Source organism: Pseudochaenichthys georgianus, chromosome 3 (genome assembly GCF_902827115.2).
Source record: "Pseudochaenichthys georgianus chromosome 3, fPseGeo1.2, whole genome shotgun sequence".
Classification (NCBI taxonomy): Eukaryota; Metazoa; Chordata; class Actinopteri; order Perciformes; family Channichthyidae; genus Pseudochaenichthys; species Pseudochaenichthys georgianus.
The window spans coordinates 7,256,687-7,278,846 of record NC_047505.1 but is presented as its reverse complement, the minus strand read 5'-3'; the positions used below and the strand labels follow the sequence as shown (position 1 = coordinate 7,278,846).

General features: G+C 39.8%; 1 protein-coding gene across 1 annotated transcript in view; it reads left to right on the top strand.

Moving 5' to 3' along the window:
* LOC117462269 (CD81 protein-like) overlaps nucleotides 1–22,160 on the top strand; it is a 36,123-nt gene that overhangs the window by 517 nt on the left and 13,446 nt on the right. Inside the window, exon 2 of the mRNA XM_034104422.2 lies at nucleotides 16,939–17,053. Within this exon, the coding sequence (XP_033960313.1) occupies nucleotides 16,939–17,053 (115 nt within the window). The remainder of the gene's footprint in view (nucleotides 1–16,938; nucleotides 17,054–22,160) is intronic.

Below are 22,160 nucleotides of genomic sequence, written 5' to 3'. Positions count from 1 at the left end.
CACACATTTGCTAGTTGGTGGATATAATCGTTTATAGGCTACACCACACGAATTAGAGTCACCTCATGTGAAAAAAAAGCTCAAAAAAACAATTTCACTCGAGAATTTTAGTTTGTTTTGACGCAAAACAAATATTTCTACCAATTGGATAGATATTTAGTTCACTGAGAGAGGCTTTAATACTATAGGGGCTCATTAAAAGTTCTAGTTTGTGTATCTGCTGTGAGGCGGGCGGAAGTGGAGACTACCTCGCTTTGGTTTGGGGAATGGCTTTGTTTGGATTACATCCTCCACCCAATCTGGCAGTGTGTGGGTGTGTGTGTGTGTGTGTGTGTGTGTGTGTGTGTGTGTGTGTGTGTGGAGGGGGGACTCATGGTGGTTTCCATTTAGTGAGTCAAGGCCCTGTGTTGGGTGATGGATCATGGAAACATTTGTGGGAGTTTAGTTTTTACTCTCCTTGTGGAAGAGTGGAAGAGTTTGTTCCGCAAAAAGCCTTTTCACTTATTTTCCTTTGGTACTTTTTATTAATAATCAGCATTTATAGCCTAAACATATTCATATATTTTGTTAATCTATATGTGTGGAGCTAAGTGTCAAGCAAGCTGATTGGTTGATCTAACTCAGTTCAGAGGACAGTGTTGCCAAGAAGAAAACTGAAAGAGTTGAAACTGCGCAGGGGGATGCATGTCGGGGGCGTGTTTGTGTTGTCAATGAAATATGATCATGGAATTCCAGTTGGAGTAACCCATTCAGGCCAAATATCCCAAAACAATGTTTTTAATACTCTAATACAGGATTTGAAGGCAACTATTTAATTTGTTTTGCAATGTTTTCATGGCAAACAGTAGAACAATTTCTGTTCAAATAAAAAATCTTCAAGCAATTTGGGCTTGGATTGGCAAACAGAAAATAATATTTGTACTTATTTTAAAGTGGACCTATCATGCAAAATGCACGTTTGTACGTCTCTTATACATGAATATGTGTCCCCGGTGTGTCAGGGAACTCACCAAGTGTCAGAAAACACAACCCTCTCTCTTTTCCTCCATACCCAAATCTCTAAAAAAGGGGCTGCAACGGATCTGATACAGACTGATACAGATTTGAAAGTTCTCTGATGTCAGGAACGAGGAGCTCCGCCTATATGGCCAACTCTCCACCTATCAGGAGGAGACAGCCACGGCCATTGCGTTTGAAAGCACTGGAGACGCTGTAGTACATATATGCCAGGCACGTAGGTGGCGCTGTAGTCTGCCACAAAAGCAGCGAAGAAGATTTCTCACAGATTCAGCCCTTGCAAAAACAGGGCTAAAAAAGAGCAAATAGAGCGAAATGAGGCATGGCTAAAATGCATGATCTGTTTGGTATTTTGAAAAAAAAAAAATACAGACATGTTTTATATAGGTATGGCCCTACAATATATTATTCAAATATAGCATGATAGGTCCACTTTAACAACAAATCCACCAGGCAAAAAAAAAAGAATGGTGCTGCAAGTCAGTAATGGCGCGTTTCCACTGCACGCTTTAAGCGTGCCGAGCCGTGCGGGGCCCGTTTTTGGTTGCGTTTCCACTTGGCCTAGTACTGGCTAGCGGGTCCTAATTCACAGTTTTTCTGGCCCCATAAAATCGTGGTTCTAGGCCCAGGAACAACCAGGCTGAGTCGGGCTGAGTATGCTAAACGAGAGAGAGAATCGCTGGCAAGGGGGCTACAACTACAACAAGATGAACATATTTGACCGTGATTTAATTGTAATACATGTTTCAAAATGATGCCGAAGTAACAACATACTGATACCGGTTCGTAAAAACCATGAATTAATGCTTTGACAAGTCTGCAGACAGACGGCAGGCGAAAAACCCTTTTTAAAATGCGTGTTTTCTGAATGGAGATCGGCTAAGCTTACGTTATATATGCTCCGACCGTCCACACTCAAAACAACAACCTATACAGACATAAATAAACCAGCGACTGTATTCGCCATGACACAGGCAGTCTGTGGTTTGTACTTGTTTAACTTTTGTCTAGTTTCTGAACAGATATGAGGAGCTGTGAGCTCTGAGTGCTAAGAGCTAATGGCTGTGTTGTTTTTCTGGGGCGCTCATTGAAGATGACGTCACGGCTCCGCCTACACTACGTTACTATAGTAACTATGGCTGTGCAATTAATCGTATTTTAATCGCGATTACGATTATGGTTTGCGACGATTATGAAAACAGCATAATTGACAAAATACGATTATTTTGCTGGGTGCGCTTTCGCCCCTCCCTAAAAGCCCACTCGGATGTGTTGGGAGTGTTCAGCGCGAGCGAAGATGTCAGAACAAGAGCAGCAACTAGTAGACGCGAAGTTGTGAAAGAAGCATTCCTGGAGGCTGCCCACGCACTTTTTGGGGACAGTAAAAATAACAGAAGCATTTCAAAAGGTTTTTGATATAATAAAAACTCAAGTTTGATACAACATGATCAGCTGTAAGTTTTAGTTTGAACTTATTCATTATAATTATTGTACAAAATGGTATAAGAATGCAAACATTAAGATCTGTTCTGTTTAAATTGATTATAGTCTATTATCAATTCAGGTTAAGAAACTAGTGTTGCTTGCATCCTATTTTAAAGGCATTTCTTTTTATACTCTAATAAAATGCAACACAAAAAGGGTTTGATTCTATTAATTTTGTCTTGTATTGCACTTTGGCAGCAGATTCCTGAGTAGCTTCAGATCTGAGTTGTCTTATTAGTAAGCCTCATTTATACTTTAGTAGCAACACTATTTTTATATAATGGCAAAGAAAGGGATCAGAGTCTTTTCTTTTTTCCCTGTGTCATAAGTGGCAGCACTGTCACAAGTTCCTCTTCAGAGAGGGTCTTCAGTACAGGTGGCTTGTCACCTGCCTGCGCTCATCTCTGAAACCAGACCATGTAAACAGGCTGGTGTTTCTTGCAAAAAATCTTTAAGAGATGACATGAGCAGCCCTACCAGCATTTGCCATGGTGGCCAAAACATTTTTATTTGGTCTTAAATTGTAGTTCAACATTTATTTCCTGTTACTTCTGGACCATGACGGTTGGCCAGCCTTCAATGTTTAACTGAGTGGAATATGTTGAATATGTTTTACCAAAATGTTGGCTATATGTTAAGGAGTTTTCAGTAGGTTGTGACAGTGCACTGCAACATATTTGATTTAATTTATTTTGGTCTAATTTATTTTTATTTATCATATTAATATATGTTTAGTATGGTTTTGGAAGTGCGCTCCAACATATTTATTGATCTTGTTTATTGGTAAAATATTATTTGTTTTAAAGTTCAATGAATAATCGTCAAAATAATCGTGATATCAATTATTGACCCAAATAATCGTGATTATGATTTTTGCCATAATCGCACAGCCCTAATAGTAACTGCCCCAGTTCCTAAACTGTAATGGAAGCGCAGCATTAAAGTGAGCCGGGCCTAATAAGGCCTAACCAAACCGAGCGAGGACTGCAATGGAAACGCGCCATTAGATTCATCATCTGGGGAACATGGCTGTATTTAATTAGATCTGGCTGGACAATATGGACGAAAATGCTATCACAATATGTATAAAATAATAATAATAACAACAACTAGGGGTGGGCGATATTGAAAAATATGTTATCACGATATTTTCAGGCAGTATCACGATAGACGATATATATCACGATATTTTTTCATGTCGGTTATTATGGTTATTTTTTCAAGTTACTTAACAGAACAAGCACCTACAAGGTAACAGAAACTAAAACAAAAAGGAGTAACAGACCAAAATAGCATTTCAAGCTAGTTTTATTTCAGAAATGAAACCCTGAATAAACAAGTGAGCAGTGGACATCAATAAACATGAAAAGGAGGGTAAAACATAAAACATCAATGAGGAAAAGTCAGTGCCAAATAATTAAAATGTAAACTTTAGAGTAGACTTGAAGTGTAATAAAAGACTTTAGCATAACTGAAGGGAAAAACATAAAACGCCACAGCGTCAGTTATGTCTTTCCACCGTTTGCTAGTCTTTTCATAAGGAGCCCCTTTATGAAATGCCTGCCCTATGGTTGCTCGCTGCAAAGAAAGGGGGCGGGGACTTTGGGAGCGTGTCAAACAACTCGGACTGAACGCAAGCAGAGGTGCGCTGACATTGTGAAATCGATCGGGCTTGATATATGGTGAAATTAAAATCAGTAGGTGAGGCTGGGGGAGCGGGAGGGGAAGAGGCTCTCCGTCCGCTGTCATAGCCCCCTGCGCCGCGCACGGAGAGCCTCTTCCCCTCCTGCTATTTTTTTTTTCACGATAGGACGATATCTCTGAAAAAGCATATCGTGGAGACCTAATATCGTCACGACGATATATATATAGTCATATCGCCCACCCCTAACAACAACAACAACAACAACAACAACAACAACGTGTATTAAGATTTGTTGTGATTATATATTTTTCTTTCACTTTTGCATTTATTAAGGAATATTACAAATGAATATAAAATACTTATCAAATACTTCTGTTTACATTGCTTAACATGTTAAGACGCACATTTACATGCACATAGTGACATAAATGAAATAAATAAAGATGTGTGTTTTACAGTTTGTAGAGTATTCCTGTTAGGACAGAAGGTTAATTATAGTTTATAAATTACGATTATTTATTATTAAAAAAAGCTTTGGTCGCTTAGGGTTGATAACATGCGCACAGTATAAAACACTTATCTGCTATAGAACTGCTAAACCTTAATTTCTTAAGGGTTAGCCCTATGCTAACTTGAATCAAGATAAAACTACTAAATATAGCAGCTCTATCTAATACAACTTTATAAGACCCAACCAATCAAATTCTGATGAATCTAGTCATTACGCAGGGGTTCCTTTTAGATACAAATATATTTTTTCTAGGGCTGTCAAGTTAACGCGCTAATGCAAGAAAAAATTACGCCACTAACTATTTTAACGCGATTAACGCATGTGCATTTTTTGTCCTCGGCCGCCCCGTAGTTTCAGAGCGCATCGAGTTTAAAATACCATCTACACAATCCAAGCACACTGCTGATGCCGACAGCCCCGCTCCTGCTGCCGCTTGCGGCAGACCACACTTGAAAGTGTGCGGGGGAGACGCCTGGACACGTCTACGAGCAGCAAACTTTCAACAAAGGTCGCTAAATGGGTGGCGACAGCTTGCAGGCCAATTCACATCGTGGAGGACGAGGGGCTGCGTGATATCATTCGGGTTGCATCCAACGACTGCACTTATGAATCGCCTTCCACAGCCACCACTGTGTCGAAAACACACAACTTGTATGAAGTCCAAAAAGCGAAAGTAGAGGATTTAAGAAAGACTCACCGGAGACTATTGGACTTCACTCTGACAGTTACCTCGGGGTCACAGCGCATTCTTTTGACCCACAGAGGGAACTTCAGTCTCATGCTATCTGAACCCACACACACACACACACACACACACACACACACACACACACACACACACACACACACACACACACACACACACACACACACACACACACACACACACACACACACACACACACACACACACACACACACACACACACACACACACACACACACATACACACTTGAATTGAGGCAAATATTTGTAATGTTCAGAGGTTGTTGTGTTTAATATTCATGAGAATATTTGTCATTGTTTAAATGATAATAAAGAAACATTTGCATAAAGCATATTTGTCCACTCCACATATGTTGATAAGAGTATTACAAACTTGAAAAATATCCCTCTAAGGTACATTTAGAACAGATAAAAAATGTGCGATTAATCGCGATTAACTATTTTAATCACTGACAGCTCTAATTTTTTCCTTTAGTAGCCACAACAATTGCAACAGAGTAAGCGGTGAGCTCACAGCTTTTTGGCTGTTTGACTATTGTTTTTATAAGAGGAGGAAAATGTGTTATAAAAAAACACCTTAGATTGTTGTGTTGTTTTATAGCCTAGCCCTCGTGCAGACATTCCACAGCATAAACACATCAGCATGACTCAAACAGCGGACCAGGACCTAAAGCAATTAAAAAGCTGAATACGGGGTCAGAGAAGGGGATTTTATGAACTGGCTATAACTTCTTCTTGGATCTTTTGCTTTTGCTTCCACACTAAAGCAGGAGCAGTGGTGATGGGGATCATTTGGCTCGGCTCACCAAGAAGAGCCGGCTCCCAAACGGCTCTTCTTTTTACCACATATACCTTTTTATAATTCAATCAAATGTAGCCCTGTTTTGACTAATGATTTATATGTGTACACATATCACTTAAAGTATTCAATACATCTGTCAAATTCTCCTGGGTTTTGGCCTGTTTTCAGTGTTATGCCCAGACTTGAGGGGCTGGAGGGCAACAGAGGACGTTTGGACAACTCGGATTCTTTCTTTTCTGCTCAGCAGTTTTTTATACGACCCGTCAGAATCTCATCAGCTTTGCATCAGGTTGAAAACCTTCAAACACAGAGGACAAACAAATGTTAGCACACATGCAAACAAAATCACAAACATTTTGTATGCCTCATTGCCTTATTTCTAATAATAATAATTCAGTCACATTCCATTTTCAGGGTTTTATAATTCAAATGATAAATTGTGAGTTATTCTACAAAACATTATTAACTTAAATGAATTAATGAGAAAGTATCTTTCTCTACTTGAAACCAGGCAACCCAGAACACCTCACTGAACACCATCTGCGCTGTCTAAAGATATACACTAAACAAAACGGAGCGCACACAAACCACGCTGCGTAAAAGCCGTCGATTGCACAACAGCAATAGGGCAACAGAGCAAGTACGCAAAATACATTTAAAAATGCAGAAACATACACACGGCGTCTCTGGAGCCTCGCACACACTGTCGCCAACTTCTCCCTCCGTGGCTTTGGCAACAAAAGACCGGCCATCACAAATCCTGCCCCTTTTGTTGCCGTGTTACCGGAAGCGGCATTAATATTTTTTGATAACAGCTCGCTTCTCATTAAGAAAAGAAGACTACGCTATTCAAAATAAAACAAATACCCCCTTGGTATTGAACAATACTATCACAATAATAACCTAAACGAAAATACATACAAATAATTATTTATCTGTCCGTTTTTCTCAGATATTATTATTTTTCTTTCAATATTGACTTTCGTCTCGACAACATCTTTTGTACTGAAGTATTCAAAAGTAAAAATTACATTTTTAATATAAATGATTTGCGGTGGCCAATTGTTTTCATTGCATTTACAGACCCTTGTACCTCTCTCATACCACCCAATGAATGCACTGACTTGCTAAGTTGTAGAACCACGCTACACAAAGCAGATAGCAACACCTAAACTTTAGCATAGACATTTAAAAAAAAGGACAGCTACTGTATGGACATTTTAAAATTGAATTTAAAGAAAAGGCCCTGACAGAACAGCAGGGCTCTATTTCAGTATTAACTAAAGAAAAAAAAAGACATCAAATCTTTGCTGAGCCTAAAGATAATCATAAATAAATAACATATTGAAAATAAATATATTGCAATGCTCAAAACAGCAGCATCCAACCGTCTCTAATACTTGGATATTACATGTTACTGCATGCATGCACGGAGCACCATATCGCGGAGATCATCGCGATATCTCCGCACCCCCCCACTGCAGGAGTGTCGCCCATTAATCTATCACTCGGTCACAGATCACTTCCTGTCACAGCCTGTCTGCAGAGAGAAGTTACACTAACACAGGATGCAAATATTGTAGGCCTGAGTGCCGTAAGCACCACAGACAGGTCACTCAGTTTGGAAGTAGCTTCATAAGCAAGTTAGTGGAGAGAGTTTTAAAGTCAGTCAAGTCCCTGCATTGTGGAAATATTGAAGACGCTTTTTTCACTAGTGTGTTCCAGTTAGACATGCGTAACACTTGTTTTCTTCTACGAAACATTTGAAAATTGTCTAACTAACAGTCCAAAACTTAAAGATATGAATTGCACTAGTGACTAGATGATGATGTTACATTTACTTTTTTAGTTTGAGAGACTGACAAATCGCCACATTTTCCCCAACAGTATTGGATTCAAATGTCTATTTTTTTATCTTGATTTATATTTATTTGTTTATGCCTCCACTTTATATGACCTAATCTCATACTAAGACATTTAAATCCACATTCTATTGTGGATACTATATTCTATTTGTATACATACAGTTACAATGTCATGGCTTGCTCCGTATAAGGCAACAGGTCAATAAGTTATGATTAGTTAAAAGCTTTAGCTGGAACAAAATGGAAACGTTTTTAAAGTTTCATATTGGTATTGGTTGACACTAGGGATCTCTCTGTATCTCCATCACTGAGGCCGATGCCATGCGCATCTCGACACGTTGCCAACGATAAGATACATTATCGATACATTTGAAACACCAGGCGATGTGATACGATACGATTCACTCCTGTTGCGAAACAGTTCGATACGATGCGATTCAACACGATGCAAAATAATGATACAATTCAATATGTTTTATTCCTTATATGCAGCAAATCATAAATTAACAAAAAACAAACATACATATTTGGCATGCCGTTTCTTTTTGACCTTAAACAAAACAAACACTTGGACCTTTCACAAACTGGCCTTTTCACAAGTGGAGCAGTGTTCTCTGTCTCCAGAGTGCAGTACCACTGTATAACACCTCACAGTTAAACATTTAAGGATGATTAACAATGTGCAAATAACAACTACCATAGAGCCATGCCCATACAGCTGCTGCCTGATGTGCTGAACACTCATTCATAGGCTAACTCAACAGTGAGCAGAAAGCAGTGGTTTCTATGGGAACAATGAAGAATACAAATAACCTTTCACAAACAGCTATTTCATAACTGCTTACAGTAAGGAAGACATGTAAACTATTATTGTTGTCACAGGCTGCTGTAAACTAAACACCTCTCTCTGACAGAACACCTCACTGAGTGATTGAACTCATAGTCTAACTTCCAGGTTTCTCTTTTCAGCCACAGACCCCATGTCGCCTCTTTATGTGCGTCGCTAAGTTCCTCGTACTACGTGTGTACTTCAAAGCGGCTCGGCATCGTTTACAATTTGCGAGCGATTTTTCAAGTTGACCGTCTTTCTTGAAAAATTCGAAGTGTTGCCAAACGTTTGATTTGTAGGTATTTTGCGGTGCGCTGTGTTTCTCTTTCACCTCGACTTCCATGTGTGTTGATGACTGAGACTCTCGGCCTCCGTAGTGCGAAGCAAAGATCAAAGATCGTCTCTGCTGAGTGCTGACCGGATGACATGGGAACCCCAAAAGGAAATGCTGTTGACCTTTGACCTCCCACTTCTGATTGCCATTATCAATAATGAATGTCAACCTAACCTAAGAGCTGGTGTTGAAAAGTGAGTAATCGACTCTATTTCCCACCGCTGCTCAGTCGAACTGTCCAGGGAGCAGAGCGTTAATAATTAAGCCCCATAGCCAACACTACCTCACATAGATAACAACAAGTCAGCAGGCACAGCAGCAGCTTCAGAGTCAACACAGGCACGGTATCCAAGTTAGCAGCGACGTGTCCCATTACAACCTAAAACATTTTCTTTGGATCATTTTTGATTACTTTTCAGAACCAGCATATAAAGTGTCAACTGACAATTGCTGGAGATACAAGTGCCTACCAATCTTTTATGTTAAATAGTGCGTTACCCCTTCAGAACAAGACCTTTGTAAATCAGTTACACTATTTTGGGTTAAAATGAGTTTTCTACACCCACTATACATAAATATGAGATGCTAGCATCTCTAATCGTGAATCAATGTGCAAAGTGTTCAAGAAGTGATGGTAATACTCTTCAGGAGCCACTTTTAACGTGATTGTTTAGTGTATTACCGCAGCTCTGTGGCTCCTTCTTCCACATATTCCACTTTAACCCTTTTAGTGTTATTGGCTCCTCTGAAAGGATGTGTGAGAGCAGACGGCTCTGGAGAAACACTTTGCCTGCAGTGTGCGGCCATGGCTCTTTCAAACGGAGTCCTTCTGTTTCCATATATCACACTGGACATTAAGAGGGTTAAGACCTCTGTGTGTGTGGTGGTAGTGGAGCCTCATGGGAAGTGCAGACAACACCCCAACCCCCCACTCCCAGTCCCTCCAGCATGCCCGGCATTCTACAACCCCCTGTACTCTGGGCAACAGTCAGAAATAGACACTCGAGGGAAACTCGATCCAACACGGGATGATATTCCACGCAATTTAAGAGTTTCACCTTCGTTTCTCCGTCGCCCCTCCCTGTTGAGTGTCATTCAGTATGATGGTTCCTGCCTTGCAACACATTGTTTGATATTAATATCAACACTGTCAGGCGGCAGTAGTTGCGCTCTCTACAGCAGGCTGTAATGTGTTCAGACAGTTTTCCTGGAGTGGAATGTGTGACAGCAAATGCACAAGTTAAATGAGCAACAGATGGTTGGATAATGTCTTCGGCATATGAGGCCAACAATATAAGCAGTCATTGAAAAAGTGCAGAAGCTGTAAGAACGAAGGGTATTTGTATCAAAAACGTTTAATTAACTTATTGTTTTAGTTCTACCTAACCAGTCAATAGCAACATTTTGGCTGTTGAAATATGTCTTTTGAAAGAAATTACTGTTAACGTTTTAACTACTAATTTAAGATTTTCATTCAAGTTACTTTGATTCTCTAAAATAATCCTGAAAGAGTTCAGGCTGCCGGTCCCTGTGACTCAAACTTCCCACATAACATATTTATAGCTCAAAGGCTGTCTCATGGATTTGTGATCAGTGTATTTTTTTAACTTTCTCTTAGCAACCGCCAGCTTGTAGATGTGTTTGGGAGTCCGTTACGGCCCGTCCACACGGCGGCGTGCGTTGGAGCTTCCAACGCTTCTGCCCATTCACTTTGAATGGGGTGACGTCACTTTTAGCCGAACTGCATTTTGGGAAGCGACGTGGAGCGTTGCTGGCGTTGCTCGCTTCAAAAGTTGAGCAATGTTCAACTTTTGGCGCCTCGGCAGAAGCGTCAGCCAATGAAATCCCGTTTATGCAAATCTGCCAGTACAAGCGCTAGCCAATCAAACCGCGTGTATGCTGGGAGAGACCACGCAGGTCATTTCCTCATATTCCAAAAAATGGAGGGACAATTCATTACAGCGGTAGTGAATCACCCGGTGCTGTTTGACCAGTCTCTGTCCATCTACCGGGATACAAACCGGAGGAGCGAGGCGTGGAGGGAGGTGGCAGAGACAGTGGATGGAACTGGTAGGTTTTCGCCTGTTTGGGGATTTTATATCCAGTTTACTTCGTTTGAACATTGCCATTGCTTTGTATGTCGGGGGCGGGAGATTCATGTGATTGGTTGTTGGTCGCGTTGCTCGCAAAAAATCCCCAAGCTTCAGATACGCCCATCTCCAAGCGTCAGCGCACGCCGCTGTGTGGACGGGCCGTTAGGGTGTAGCAAACATGGGACCAGGACCAGCAGTTTGGCGTGCTGCTCCTCGGTCACATATCTGACGCACACTATGTAGACCGTGCATTTTAGAGTTGTCAAAACGTATGAATTGTTTTCATTATTGATCCCCGTCTTGTTTAATATAATTCGCAGGTGTCCCTTATTTGCCCGTAATCACCATTCATATCTATACCACCAAAGAGTTCATGATAGTGTTAACAGGAGTACAACATTCTTCGTAGATCAAGCCTTTTACTTTTGCTTTCAGAGAGCAACATATTGACCAATTTAACCTTAAAGTAATCTACACAACCCTGTGGAAAACACTGCCTTTTTCATATTTATCTTTTTCCAAAAATCTAAAACTTAATACCCTCAATTTTGTGTCGTTTTCTCCTGTTTGTATGAAGAAATCCACATTGTTCATCGTAAAAACAGGCTGTTATTGGTTTCCTATCTCAGATGGAATTTTTCCCAAGACGTTTGTGATTAGTTGTTTTCCCTGAAGTTCAGCAAGACCTCTCCCCCTGTGCTGACACGGCACTAAAACCAAGTGGAGATAGCATAACACGTCATGGATTTCAACTATGTTCTGTCTGGGCTCTCCCTCTATTCATCATTTATATATAAACGCGGTAAAAGAAAGCCTTGCGTAAATCTGCTCAAACCTTCATGCATGTCATTGACGAGTCAGTGGTAATTCAGGGGTTAGGAGGTGGGGAGCTCACTTGAAGTAAGTGAGTCATTGTGTGTGTGTGTGTGTGTGTGTGTGTGTGTGTGTGTGTGTGTGTGTGTGTGTGTGTGTGTGTGTGTGTGTGTGTGTGTGTGTGTGTGTGTGTGTGTGTGTGTGTGTGTGTGTGTGTGTGTGTGTGTGTGTGTGTGTGTGTGTGTGTGTGTGTGTGTGTGTGTGTGTGTGTGTGTGTGTGTGTGTGTGTGTGTGTGTGTGTGTGTGTGTGTGTGTGTGTGTGTGTGTGTGTGTGTGTGTGTGTGTGTGTGTGTGTGTGTGTGTGTGTGTGTGTGTGTGTGTGGAATCTGCACTCCTCCAGTTATGGTGTTGATCTGGTTGCTGGGCAGCAGCTGGCCTCAGCCCTGGAATGGACCTCACTAAAAGAAGAAGAGGAGGAGTATGGATGGGGGGGGGGGCGGATGGGCCTGTTTTGGTTCAACTCTTTTCACAGGAACTAGTGTTGGCGAGTTTAATTTAGATATTCTGTTTCTCCACATTTTCTATATGTCCTTAAGCGTGACCTTTATTAAATATCCCCACCCATGTGCAGCAGAGGGGTGTCGGTGGTGGGGGTTTATTTGACTGCCGCTGTGGTGCTTGTTCCTGTGTGCCGGCTGAGGTATATGCTAACTCCAGTTATATTTAGGATTTCTTTGTCCAGGGCCAAACAAAAGGACTCAGGAAGGCTTATGTCAATGTAAAGTAAACCACCCTGAAAAAACAATACATTTCAGTAACAAAGTTACACAGTATGTGCACAGCTTCCCCAAGGAAATTGGTTGGAAGAGGAAGCATGAAAACCAATTGAACAAAAGGTTTCACAGATGTTCGATGCTCCAGTGTTTGCCTGGTTGCCTTAAATGTATATCTGTTAGCCTCCCAAAAAACACCCCAATAAGGAATAGTTTGAACATTTGGGAAAACCCTTAACCACCTTCTTGCTGAGAGTTAGATAAAAGACATAATGTTTCCTTATCACCCTGCATCCAACTCACAGGTTTATCATTGCCTTGAGAAAAAAGACGATTCATTAACCCCTTTTAGAAGTGAAGTTATAGTCATTTGTTCTGGGAATGTCTTTTTCGAGCCTGAGACCTGGAAAACAGGCTCTGGGCTTAACAGGTTAACTGAAAGCTCCTCTTCAACTGTTGGGGCTGTTGGAAGCCAAATTAACCAAACTGACACCCTAAGTAAAGATTACAGAAAATCATATGCTGTGTTTCTAGTGAGCTTTAGAGGTTTGGGTGGATCCAGGCGAGCTGTTTACCCAATCCCAATGCCAAAAGAGGCAAAACACATCTTCAAATGCTTCTAATCTTCAATAATCAGCTAAACAACAGTCTTGCTCATTAAATGTGTGAAATAGCACCACTGCTAATTTCCCACTATAGGCCCCTATGGTGTTATGCTGTAAAACCTGGCAGGTTTTATAGTGTTAATGGAAAGATGGCATTTTGTGAAATAAAAATACCCACAATGATTCAGAGAGTACAATTAACAGTAAGATTGATACCACCCTCTTGTCTGTCGGATTAATATTAGGCTACATCCAGCAGCTAGCTAATTAGTTTAGCTCATGTAGAGTATACACACGTGAGTGTAGTATTGTTCATATTTGTATCAAACACTAACACACAGCAAGTTTTGACACTTAAGCTAATGCTGTCTTCGTAATAACAAGCAGACAGACGTGCTTTCTCTAAACTGTAAGGAAGAAAATGAAAACATGTCATGAAATTGTCTATCACTGCAGTTCTAAGAAACCGAAAGTCGCCAGCCATTTCAAATACAAAAGATTGAGAACTGAAGATAACATAATTGCATTTAAGAATGATTTACTAAAGCAGAAGTGGAGGGTAGTATATGAGAGAGACGATATTGACAAGGCCTATGATGAATTTCTAAACATCTTTAAAGCACTTTATGACAAAAACTGTCCTGTGAAACAATGCAGAGAGAGACACAAACAAACTCACAGTGCATGGATCACTAATGGCCTAAAAAATGCCTGCAAAAAGTAAAATACACTATATAGACAATTCTTAAAATATAGAACTTCAGAAGCAGAAAATAAATATAAAAGATATAAGAATAAATTAACCCATATTCTGAGGATATGTAAAAAAGAATACTATAATCAAATATTAGAGAATAATAAGAATAATATGAAAGGTTTATGGAAAGTATTAAATAGTGTCATTAGAAATGGAGCAAAAAGCTCTGGTTACCCTGAGTTTTTTGTGGACAAAAATAATGTTATTAATAATACAGAAGATGTGGTTAATGGTTTTAATGAATTCTTTGTAAATGTGGGGCCAGATCTGGCAGAAAAAATTAAAACCGTAGAAACAACTAAAGGGGAAGATACGGACCTTTGGAATGAAAACAATGGCTCTTTCTTCCTCACACCAGTCGAAGAAAAAGAAATCATCGATACTGTGCGAAAATGTAAAAGCAAATCCTCGACCGATTGGAATAATATTGATATGATTATAGTAAAAAACATTATTGAAGAAATTGCAGAACCATTGACTCATCTCTTTAACTTGTCTTTTCAATCTGGTAAATTCCCAAATAAAATGAAAATAGCAAAAGTTATACCATTATATAAAACTGGGGATAAACACCATGTCATAAATTACAGACCTGTTTCATTGCTCTCTCAGTTTTCCAAGATCCTTGAAAAGCTTTTTACAAAAAGACTTGACAGTTTCATGGAAACACATCAGCTTTTGGACGACAGTCAATATGGATTCAGGAAAGATAGATCAACATCCATGGCACTAATGGAATTAAGTGAGGAAATAGCAAACTGCATGGACAATAAAAAACAAGCAGTGGGAATATTTATAGACTTACAAAAAGCATTTGACACCATAGATCACAATATTTTACTGATAAAACTGGAACGTTATGGCATCAGAGGGGTGGGATTAAACTGGGTGAGAGATTATTTAAGCAACAGACAACAATTTGTTGAAATTGGTAAACATAAATCAGTATACATTAACATAACTTGTGGAGTACCTCAGGGGTCCGTGTTGGGTCCAAAGCTGTTCATAATATACATCAACGACATTTGCAGAGTATCAATATACTCTATATACTATATATTGAAATTTATTTTATTTGCAGATGACACTAATATTTTTTGTGCCGGTGACAATTTGAAAGAGCTAATGGAAGTGATAACAGCAGAAATGATTAAAGTAAAACGTTGGTTTGACACAAACAAATTATCATTAAATATAAGCAAAATAAATATTATGTTATTTGGAAAACATAAAACAAATCCACAGATACAATTAATACTAGATAACATATACACATAGAAAGAGTATATGAAATTAAGTTCCTTGGTGTGGTTTTAGACCACAAAATCAGCTGGAAACCTCATATCGCAATATTGGGAAAAGCCAGATACATTCTGGACCACAACTCATTGTATACGTCTAGAGTCTATATAACACACTAATATTGCCATATCTGATTTACTGTGTGAAGATTTGGGGAAACACGTACAAAACCAACCTACAGCCGTTATGCACATTACAAAAAAGGGCTATAAGAGTTATCAATAATGTTGGATATCTTGAACACACTAATGTATTATTTTTGATGTCACACATATTGAAGTGCATTGATCTGGTTAAATTTAAAACGGCACAAATCATGTACAGAGCAAGACATAATCTACTTCCTAGGAAATTAAAAACATTGTTCATAGACAGAGAGGGTGGGTATAATTTGAGAGGAAATCTACATTTTAAACAACTCAAGGTCAGAACAACTCTGAGAAGTATGAGTTTAACAATCTGTGGGGTGGCTTTATGGAATGGTTTGGAGCAGGAGTTAAAACAAAGCACAAGCATAATTCAGTTTAAAAGGATGTACAGAAACACTTTTTTGGAAACATATGAGAATGAAGAAGGGTGATTGAAGATGAGAAATGATTGTATGTATATGTATAAATGTAAATGTATGTAGAAATAACTTGCATAATGATTTAAAGGACAATCGATCAAGTAAGGGGTGGGAATTAATAAGCATTTGCTTCCTCCTACTCCCTTTCGGACACATATGATTTATTATTATTATTAATATGAAGACATTTTTTGTTTTTTTGTTGAATATACAAATATTACCATGAATGTGGATAAATACTGTATTATAACAATACGGTATTCTGTTTTTCACATTTGGTATTCGAAATAAAGACTGAAAGAAAGAAAGAAAGAAATACTGGCAGCTTAAAGTTCTGTGATTAAACTAGGACTGGAACAGGACTTTTGTTTCAGTTCAATCCGTATGACTAATAAATATATATGATATATCATTTTTTGTCCCTTGATGGATTTCCATTATCAGGATAAAACATGAAAAAACGCCATGTTAGAAAAAGAACATGACTCAGAAATTGTTGCTATTTTTAATTTCTCTATCAGGACTGACTTTATGATTTATGATAACCTCGTACATTTTTATTTTATTTTTTTCACTAGAGAAGATGTGTACTACTATGTGTAATACAAGTTGCTTGTCCTCTATATACAATGCATTACAACTATTTATTTCTTCACAAAATGTCATGCAAAGTGATTCCAGTATGTTTCAGGATAATATGTTAAATTGCAATTACAGGATAATCATGAGATGACATTTTCATCATGCCTCATGCAAGTGCAATGTCGTGACCAAGAGGAACTTCATGTGTTGTGTTGTGTTGTGTGTTGCAGCTTGCCGGAGGTGTCATTCTGGGCGTGGCCCTGTGGTTGAGACACGACCCCAAGACCAGCAACCTGATGGAACTGGAGATTGATGGAAATCAGGCCCCCAACACCTTTTACATCAGTACGTATCTGTCAGGGTTGGGGACAAATAGGACCCAAATGCAGATTGAGGAGGGAAGCGGGTTTCAAAATGAAACAAAAGGCGAGCTTTATTTACAAAAGCTGAAAAACTTGAATCCGTGAACAGGTACTGTAGCACGAGGTAGCATCCAAACAAAAGGTGACTGTGACCCACATGAAGACAAACAATGAACCGACAGGGGAACACAGGAAGAGCCAAGACTAAATACAGGGAGGGGCAGAAACACAAGGGCAACAGGTGAACACAATCAGACAATCAGGGAAACTAACAACAAGGAGGAAAGAACAGCAAAATAAACCCAAACCTAGACATACAAAACTAAAACCGTGACATAGCATAACAATCGTGACAGTATCTCATCTTTACCACAACTCCTCTCTGCCTCTGTCCGCGCCTTCACGCTGTCTGATGGAAAACTTAAACCCGTGGACACAGTCCAGTAATGGCGAGGCCTGTGGCAAAAACAAATCAAAAAAATCCTCTTACGCTGGGTCTTAAAAAGTATTAAAAGTTGATAATTCAATTTAGCAAATATGAAGGCTATTAAAAAGTATTAAATGGTATTTTCCAAGGCATTACATTTTGTAGCTTGTATTCAATAAGTATATAAATGGTCCAAAGAGGTTGTGTTCTACAGTCTGCCTGAATGTAATCATGGCGTAGGTGTGTAGTGTGATTCTGTGGAGTTTATTGATGGCACCCTGTTGGGTTCATCTGAACAGGACATCGCACGCTCACTGCTTGATGGCACGCGAAGGTCCGTTTACGCCGGTTGTTAAACAACATCGTTATGGGGAAATGCAAGTCTGCGTCCAAATGGTTGGAAGATAAGGAGGAAGGACAATCAATACTGTATATAGTAAATGTGAGGTAAAGTGTGTCGCCAATGTGACCGGTTAAAACTCCAAGTGGCGATGAGGTCTTAAAATGTATGGAAAGGGTCTTAAAAAGGGTCTTAAAGGGTATTACATTTGACTTCAGGATTCCTGCACAGACCCTGTCTTAACCTCGACTGAATCACACTTGGAAAATGGTGGTGTTTCTGGTATTTCTGCTGATCTACATTATTTCCACACGACGACACTGCCCCTTTTTCCACTTACCACACACAGTTGAATGTTACTCAGTAGAATTGTTCAAATGGCAATAATCTTTTTTACGTTTTAATTTTAAATTCTCACTTTGTTAAGCTTGTGCCAGTATAATCTCCATTTCTTTACTATCTACTTATATGATTTAGGGCTGTTCTCAACATAGCAACACATGCATCACACTATCATATTAGGTAGTCAGACCAAAGGATGTGACTTTGGCAGACATTTAAAAATAAAAGTTTACATGTAATGAATCCCTGGCCCAATCTTAGAAAACACATGTCAAAGCCAAACAAATAGAGTTCACCAGGTGTGAGAGATCTCCATTGAGGATTTGCTTAACGAGACACAGTTACACTGTTTTATTAAAACAACATCATGAAACCAGCAATCGTTGCCTGTTAAGGTGTCATTGATGTGCCGCAATGACTGACAGTGGAATGATTGTTACCTATAAAAGGTCCACCTTAACTGTTAATGGGGGCAATAACAGATGCTTCTTTAAGGCCCTCTGATAAATAAAGGTGAATTTGATATGAGTTATTCACAAGTTAAAAATATTTAAGCTTCTGTTCATAAGCGCTTTTATGAAACATCATGTAGGAGTTATAATTCATTCATAGCGGGCTGGGCGGTAATCCATTGTGATAATGAATCATCATATCGAAACGTGATGAAATCAAGTCTAGAAATGGCTGATTTAATCAAATCAGTCATCTGAATTGATAATAACAAACACATACACTCATTGCTCAGAACATATATACAGTTGTTTGACACCACTCAGTTCAATGTGATGAACACATGGTCTTTAAGTTAAAAACACGTTTTATCTAAAAGTTCATTTGCATGTGTTGTTTATTTTTCACACTAAGAGCTAAAAAAGTGTGAACTAGGAAATAGTGGAATTTTTGTCAACATAACAATTAACAAAATTCACACAAATAGTGAAAGGGCCTGTTAGAATTTCCCAGAGTTTAAGGTCATTTCTTCAAATTCCTCAGTTTGTGCAATCAACAAAACAAGTATTCTGTGATGTAAAAGGAAAACGAAGCTCTGTTATTCCACTCATCGATTAATGGACTTATTATTCCAGCACTATTGAACAGTGTCAAGCCAATCAGAGCATTGTTTATAAATGTATACAGTACAGTGCAGGATGTACAAAGTGGACCCTCAGTAACCTGGACGTGAGAATATTAAAGAGGTGTGAAATACGTTAGGGCGAAGTTTACTGGCCAACATCACCACCGGCTTGTGACCAGGACTAACAGAGGACACACCGCTCATCACATGACTGTTAAAAGCTCGCTTTCCATTATATAGTTAGCCGCTGTCGCCTCTTGAACTCTACAAAGCAGCGTCCACATGTAGCCATCAGTTCCCCCAATCGGCCAACAACCTGAGTCGTCTGCCTTGTGACGAAATGAGAGATTTACAGAGAGGAAATCAGAAATAGAGTCTTCTGTCTCAATCTAAAGTAGAGCTACATAAAGAAAATGAGGGTGTGTTTGAACATTGTTTTCCCCGTGCTCTGTGGTGGCATAGCTGTGGTCTTCACTGAGAAACGGGCTCCCCAGCCAGAGAGGAACTACGTAGGGACTTTCTCTCAAACAGCCTCAATGATTGCATCCTACCCATTACATAAAGCCTCCCTCTCATTCGCGAGGAGGGGAGAAAGAGCCTCGTCGGTATAGGAAAAAATTCCTCACTAGCCCTCCCTTCTCCTCCCCCCCCCACCCCCTTCCTCCGTCCTCTGTGAAAGTTTTCCTCTCCCTTTCTCCGCCGGCTTTCTTTCCACTGTTGCTCCCCCCTCACTAGCCCATCTGGTTGTGGTTAGCGTTCAAGTCGCGCTGTCTCACCTCTTATTTTTCCTTTAGTACTGCCCACCCCCCCACTATCTCTGTCTGCCCTTTTTTCCGTCCCCCCTTTGTCTTCATCCCCTGCTGCCAGGAACGTTTCAATATGGAGTCCTACATCGGCTTCTCTCATGCTCCCCGGTAAGATTTATTTTTAAATGTTGGAGTTAAATGCATCAATCGGGTGCATTTTGAGGTCGAAAGAAAGAGACTAGATCTATGGGAACACCTATATGAAACAGAACTGCATACATTTCAATAATCATAAAATCATGGCCATAACCAATAACATACCATTTCCAATATGAAAAAACACTGACACGTGTTTATTTATTTATTTTTGGTTCATTTATAGTTGTGAGTGTGTCTGTGCTCCTGAATCAGCCTCTCCTGTCTCCATCCTCTCCCCCCTGCTCCTCTTTGAGGCAGGGGGGAGACAAAGCTCTCAACAAAGGGGAAGTACTTTTAAAAGTACTAAAGTACTAATCACTACCGCCTCAAATGGAAATGTGTTTACATAAATGGTGAATAACCGTTTGAGACCCACTGAGAACTTAGACTAAGTTAACTATCTAAACACTCAGAGAGTCCTTTACCTCACCTGAGCTGAGGTTATCCCGAGCTTGAATGACACACAGAGACCAATCAAGGGCTTTGATTTATGATCTGTATGACAGTGGCCTGGCCATGTCGGCAGGCCACATCATGTGGACAGCCAGTCACCCTGTGTGAGGCAGACCCACATTTGCGCAGCGTTGCATTCACAATACATAATAAAAAAAAATCCTCAGGCCAGCAGGCCACCTAACAGGCCAGGCCATCGGGAAACCCCCCGGCCCTCCCGATGGCCAGTCCGGGACTGGGTACATGAGGCGTAGAGCGAGGGATCATTGTCCACTAGTTGATCAGATCGCAGATGAATAATAAAAAATAAATGGGTGGCGCTACAGTATATAGCCCGCCCAAGTAAAGTCTATGTGTGGGAAACCCTGAACGTGTTGTGTCAGTTCCTGTTTAGTCATATCGATGCATCCGTTTACACAATTGCAAAGAAGTTGAGAAGTCCATTCCTTCCAGGTTACCTAATCATTACATTCTCTGTGGTATATTTATCGGATGTCATGAAATAGGCAGTTAGAACTAAGAGGTACTTATTTTGATCAGAAAAGAGACCTATGACTCGGAAAACAGGAACCAATACATATTTTATAAAATATATTTTAATCTTGAATGAAGGATGATGCAAATATGGGTAAACATTTAAAAAAAACGCAAGCAGTCAGAAGATCAACCTTTATGTTTTCAAATCAATTTTTAAGAGAAAACAAAGACAAATTGTATAACGGTCTCCTGTTAAAGGTGGGGTAGGTAAGTTTGAGAAACCGGCTCGAGATCGCTAGAATTTGAAAATACACAACTGGAGAAAATCTGCCACTTCCTTACAGAGCCCCTCCTCCAACACACACGAACGCGCACATGACCAATGAGGGCACGAGATAAGTTTGTGCCCCGATGGAAGGCTGACAGGCAGGTACAGGTTGTACAGGTTGTACTTTTTACAGTATTACGGCTTCTACAGATGACATTTTTGCATGGATTTTTTGTCAAAGCACTTCAGATATTCATTGCTATCGGGATGTTAAGAGCATTCCATGGAATATAACAAAAAGCGTATCTCGAGCCGGTTTCTGAAACGTTCCTACCCCACCTTTAACATTCCATTACAGTTAAAGGTAGCCCCTCCTCTAACACACACAAACGCGCACATGACCAATGAGGGCACAAGATAAGTTTGTGCACGAGATGGAAGGCTGACAGGCAGGTAGGCCATCCAGTTATTTTAGCCGGGCCGGCTCAGATGATTGGTCGTGCTTTTACAGCGCCACGGCTTCTACAGATGAAATGGATGTATTGTCAAAGCATTTAATTTATTTATTGCTATCGGGATGTTAAGAGCATTCCATGGAATATAACAAAGTGTTTCTGAATGAATTATCTACCCCACCTTTAACTGGGTAATTTAGCTTTATTAAAATATGTTAACGGTAATCATTGTTTTCAAGCGTAACTCTTATAATGCACTGTTCCAATCAATAAACGAAGCAAACCCATCAAGCTGGGCTGAACGGATAA